The 6,000-nt window shown below is 43.7% G+C and overlaps 1 protein-coding gene across 2 annotated transcripts in view; it reads left to right on the top strand.

Annotated features, from left to right (window-relative positions):
* Positions 1-6,000, top strand: part of SOS4 (pfkB-like carbohydrate kinase family protein) — a 28,630-nt gene that overhangs the window by 685 nt on the left and 21,945 nt on the right. For both annotated transcript variants that reach the window (XM_078589986.1, XM_078589985.1), the window contains exons 2-3: positions 77-170; positions 259-363. In XM_078589986.1, coding sequence (XP_078446112.1) covers positions 77-170; positions 259-363 — 199 coding nt within the window. The remainder of the gene's footprint in view (positions 1-76; positions 171-258; positions 364-6,000) is intronic.

Here is a 6,000-nt window from a genome sequence, read left to right as displayed (position 1 = left end):
TTTCTTGTTCACGACCAATTTTGTGGGAATATGTATCTACTATCTAGGATTCAATTTTCCCTTTTCATATTTCTAGGGCTACGTCGGCAACAAATCAGCCGTATTTCCTCTCCAGCTTCTTGGTTATGATGTGGATCCCATAAATTCAGTGCAATTTTCTAATCACACAGGTAAATCCAGGATTCATCAATTTTAACACTAGCTAACGGATCCCGTAAGTAAATCCGCGTTTTTGAATTTTAATTATGAATTTTCCAGGCTATCCTTCATTTAGGGGACAGGTTCTCAACGGTGAACAGTTGTGGGAGCTGATCGAAGGCCTTGAAGCCAACAATCTATTGTTCTACACGCATTTACTGACAGGTACACTTTGAGTTTTCTTTTTTGATGTTGAAGCCAATTAGAGCTTGTGTTAATTTTATAATTGTTTTTAAACTTTTGGTTAACTTCGTCCAAACATGATTTTTTTTTGAAAAATAACTTCGTCCAAACATGATACTTGCATATCCGCATCTTATGTATAACATTGCTCTCATAGAATCTTCAGGCCATACCGTGAGGACTCATTTGCTTTTACTCTTTCTTTTCAATGAATGTGGATGATCTCCAGTCACTTGATCCCTAGAATATATGTTGGCCATCTGCAGATGAAATATGAATAATAATGTCATTTGTTATCATGCGTTGATCTGCACATCAACTGACAAAAAAATGGATTGTGGAGGAATTCAATAGTTTCTGTCCATGCACCTTGTCCACTATCGACATTAGTTCCTAAGAAATTTGTGACCTTTTCTGATGAAACCACCTGACATTTAAATTCTTTAGGTTTCAGTTAATTGGTGTCACCATTTATATTTTGGTACCTTGGATGCGTTTGGAGATTTTATATACAACTGCAATGTGGCTTGGCCATGAATCATGAACTCTTTCGTCATCCCTTCAATGAAACTCAGTGAAGTATGGCACAATCCCAATCTGGGTATTAATATTCTCTCTGATTAATTCTTATATCAATGCACATGAAAAAAATCAAAATATCCAAATGCAATTCCAAATTTGTTCAAAGGGAATGGGAGGAGGGATGTTTCTGGGAGGAAACACAGTGCAGGAGCCTCACTGTGAAGTTTGGCAGGAAGGACGCATTGCCTGATGCTACACCCAGGGTAATGAAGGAGAGGCCCCAAGTTTGGCCCCTGGGGGGATGATGAGAGACGAGGGAGAGGGAGTGTAGAGAGACTCAAGAGTTGGTTATGCCTGCTTCCCGTCATTCAGGGAAGGGTCTTTTGTAGTGTTTTGGGCATGGGCCCCCTCATGCTGACTGCTTGTTGGGCCATTTCTCCTTGCGGGCATTCTCGTTGTGCTGTAGCTCCTTTGAATCCCATGTTGCATTATTGTTAGGTATCCCCTCCCACTTGACAAAGAGTTAGTTGGCTCACAGAGTAAGCTGTGAGGAGATAATTTCCACTTGCTACATCACCTGTTCCATGTCTGCCTGAATCATGGGCAGAATAGGATTTCACTGGGATTGGACGCCATGCGCAGCTAACTAACATGAAATGTGGAGTCAATTTGACAATCACAGGGAAGACTGATGTGATATACCTCTGGTCCAATTCATAGAAATGGAACATATGCTGAGGGACCTCATGTGATAGGGTCTGAATTGAATGTAAACCCAGTTGCCTGGAGAAGATTGCACGTCTTGACATTTATTGTCAGCGTGCTGTTTGATTATGACCAGAGACCACTCCAAATGGTGCATCATTAAATTGAGTGCTCGGTCATTTTCTTGCAGTTGCTGGTCTAACAAGGTGACCGGTAATAGAGCTTCATCATAACGAAGAAGAGCTGGTAGGCATCTCTCATTAACAATGTTGAATGGCATGGTGCGAATGAACAAATGAAATTGTTTTTTATAAAAATACCCTGCCCAACAAATCCATTTTCTCTAAGGTAACATCCCAACAAATGATTGACCTCTTTGGACTGATCATCAGTTTTAGGATGGTAGGACCTACTGGGGCGACCATTTGTTGTAGCTGATATAGGTCTTTCAAGCTACAATCTCCATTGTGGCACCTTGGATCTGGTGCCATTATGGAAATGCTCCAGTTGTGGATCCAGACTGTTTTTCCACGATCCAATTTACTTGAATGCAGAAAACCTTGAAAATGAATGATATCTTTTACAAATAACTGTGAACGGGTGGGGGAGTGATACTGTCCCAAGTCGAGACCGGATCTTGGACGAAGTAATGATTCCAAATTGTAACTCAATAGAACTCAAGTTCAACCGATTTATGTTTGAGACGAGTAGAGAGGGAGAGATGTTCCTGGGGCGTAAGAGAAGAACGGGAATGGTAAGGAGAGAGCGAAGGATCGCCGGAGGGGGAGGACATCCCACGAGCAGACTTGTGATGTCCACTGGCGAGAGCAAGAGGGTGTCACAGAGAGGGACAGAAAAGGAGAGAGCTAGAGGGAGATGGAGGCAGGGGAGACTCAAAGGGATATTCCTCTTGCCCTCTACTCTCACAAATGAGGGCTTAAATGGGAGCGTCCATGGGTTGGACCGATGTTGCTGGGCTGGGCCGTTGCCATACCTTCCTCCGAATGTAGACGCGGTGGTGGATCATATCAGAGAGCGGAAGGAAGGGAGTTGCCTTGCTTAATTGGTGTATGGCTACTAATATGCTGTCTGAATGCTGCAAACGAAGGTCTTTGATAAAGTCCATCATGATTTCATCCAAAATTTGGTCGGGACAGGGTTAGAGTCGGAGAAGTCCTGCAGATGCAAAAAGCATTGGCAGATATCACACATTTGTATGTATCTTTTGTGTTGCTTCTTCATGCCCTTCTAGTAATGTACTTGAGTTGCTAGTTACTCAGTTTTTTTGGAATTCCTCAAAGCCTTCCATCGGCTTATGATGAACCAGATGAAATGATGCCGGAATAACCACCTTCCCCTTGAATGTTAGAATTCCTTGCTGTAGGTCAAAGCATGGGTCAACCTTTTGTTCTTCCTCAATTAGGTCCACAATTTCGGAAAGATGAGGGTCCTGGTTGTCCTCATTTTGGATTTAGGCAATGTCCATTGTTGTTGGTTGAGTGTGACACAGCTGATGCACTTCTGTCCTGTGAACTTCTCTAAGCAAGTGGGCATCTGTGGTTTGGTTGTTGGCACCATCACGATTGAATATGAAAATCATAGCCCAATAGCTTCACCAGGAGGTGTTGATAAGGAGGAATGATCTGATGCTGTTCCAGTAAATATTTTAGGCTATGTTGGTCAGTGCACACTATGAACCTGCAACCCAGCAAATAGTACCTCCAACAGGTGATTTCCAGGAAGACTTTCATAGATTCTTCTCGTTGGTGCCATTAACTCATTTAGTATCAGAAAGAGGTAGAGTGAAGTATGCCATAGTGTATGCATTCAATTCTTGAATTGGATGCATCTATCTCTACTACTAAGTTGGACATCGCCTGCTTGACCTGCTGGAATGCAAGATCTGCTGCAATTTCCCATTGAAATTCCCCTTTTTGAGCAGTTGGTGAGCAGTCTGGACAACCAAGACCACTCACCAATTGCTACAAATTGCCAATTGTTAGAGACTGCTGAAGGCTTGATCTTCTCCCTTTGATGCTCCTCTCTATGATGGCAGTAGACAGCAGACTGTCAGCTAGGGTTGAATGAGCCAAAAGTTCTAACTTCTATTGCAACAGACTGAATTAAATACCAGCCAATAAGACAGTCTATGGGCCCTACTTATTAATGTGGTCCAGTCATGTGGGCCACTCATTACTATGAACTCAAGTCCTCGGCATCCTATGGTAAGGCCAGGTCTTCATAGTGGCAATCTTGTTCTGATCGATGGAGACTCACTCTGGTGGTATCCAATTCTCCAAATATTCTAGACAGGCAACCCCAAAAGTACACTTTTAACGTTTATGTGCAGACTGAGCTCCATCAGTATAGATGGATGGTTTCTGAAAAACCATGTATAGATGTTCTTTATGATTAGTATTGGAGCAGCTGTAAGGTAAAATGTAATGAAAAATATTAAAATGAAGTGCTGGAAGTAGGGAAAACAAAAATAGTTTAATCAGGGACTGGAGGCCTTGCACTGAATAAGAACTCATAGTGGCCTTCATGAGTTCCTAATGCTGCCTTCGCCGCGACAGCAATGTTCATACGAATCTGATGATAGCCCGACCTTCACTTTAGTTTTGAGAAGATAGCCGCACTGTATAGTTCGTCCAAGAGTTCTTCAACTACTAGAATAGGGCATTTGTTGGCGACAAACAGGCGATTCAAGGCATGATAATCCAAGCAGAAGCGCCATCCTCCTCCCTTTTCTTCACGAATAGTGCCGGGCTGGCTTAAGGGCTGTTAGACGGTTGAATCTTGAGGAAGAGATGTAGGTGTCTCAAATACGTGGCCAAACTGGTTCCTTAATTATGACAGAAGGTCCTCTTCCTTGCACGAGAAGCATAATCCTTTGGCTTTCCCCTCTTAGATCTGCTCCGCGTTCATGTTGATCTTGCTAGGGACAAGGCCCCTTGGATGGGGCAACATATGTGCCATTTCAACATGGAGGGGAGGACTCTGCCAGTTTCCAATGGATTGCTAGTTGGTAAGAGTTGGCCAGGCCTAATTTGAGAATGAATGGGGCCAAGAGATTTGGGCTGCAGGGCCCAGGTGGTAGGCGAGTCTGGGTCACAGAGTCTGTTGTTTGTTTCCCACTCGTTGGGCCTTCGGTATTGTATATGGAAGATTGCGACACACATTAATGTCTAGCTCAGGCTGTATTTCCTTGATTAATCCTTTGATAAAACAATCAATCATCAGCTCTCTGGAGACACCATGGAGATTGGTAGCTAACTCAATGAATTCTTTTCTGTATTCATAGACAGGTGAGGTCATCTTCATGTCAAATAAACGCTGGCTTGCCCTCTCTTCCTGACTTCCCACAAACCATTCCAAGAGCAGTGACTTCGAGGATGATCAAATCATTGATCTGACATAAATTGAGGAACCACTGGAACTAAGCGAGGGCGTCACCTGCAAAAAGTGTCCTGTCAGCGCACATCTTCTTGTTGTTCATAACGTCATAGATGTGGATGTGGGTCGTCAACCAGTAAAACCAATCTTTGGGGCCAACTCCTGCAAGAGTTGGCATCTCCAGGCGACTCCAATATGCATTGCCATTGGCAACAGCAGCACGGGTCTCAAGTAGTGGTAAGGGGGCAAGGGTTAAGTTTGTAGGTCAGAGGTCCAGGCATTGGGGGGGTTTTTGGGCATGTATGAGGTTGTTGAAATGGAAACTCGGAGGTGTTGGTGTAACGAATCTTGATAGTCGTGCTTGATTTAGATGTACTCTGTGAGGATAGATTCAAATCCAATAGAAAATGAGTTCCCCTTAGCTCCAAATTCTAGAGTGTAATCAAGAATAATGTAACCATACAGAGATGGGATGATGAAGAGTCTGATGATAAGAAAGAGAAGACTGAGTAGAGAAAATACACCTGATCGGTGAACCCCAACCTGGACAAGAAGATCTCTCTGCTCTAGCATAAGACAGATAACAGCTTCTTGGAAGTACGAAAAAGTGATAAACACCTGAGCTAACCTCTGCCTTATTTATTGGCCTAGTAGTGGCCAGTCCTGCCGTTTATTTGAATTGTCCATGGGAGATTAAGCTGAAGGGGGTTGGTGTCTTCATCTCACACTTTTGGAGTGATAAGTCCTGGGAAGGACATCATTTGGGCGAGTGCATGGCATCGGTCAAAGAATTCGGGTGTGTGTGAGGGAAGCGGGCAGGCTTAGGAAATGTGGGGGACCAGGTCTGACGGGGGTTGGGTGGGTTTTGTCCAGAGGGCGAGCAAAGGAGGTGCGTGGGTGCAATGTCATTGGGACAAATGGGAGGGCTCTGGTGGGTGCTGCATCACTATTACCATGAGAGTAAGCTATTAGATGGAGTGGGTAAAAATTTTCAAT

Source organism: Wolffia australiana, chromosome 18, assembly GCF_029677425.1.
Source record: "Wolffia australiana isolate 7733 chromosome 18, ASM2967742v1".
Lineage (NCBI taxonomy): Eukaryota > Viridiplantae > Streptophyta > Magnoliopsida > Alismatales > Araceae > Wolffia > Wolffia australiana.
The sequence above is the reverse complement of the archived record's forward strand: the minus strand, read 5'-3'. Positions and strand labels throughout refer to the sequence as shown.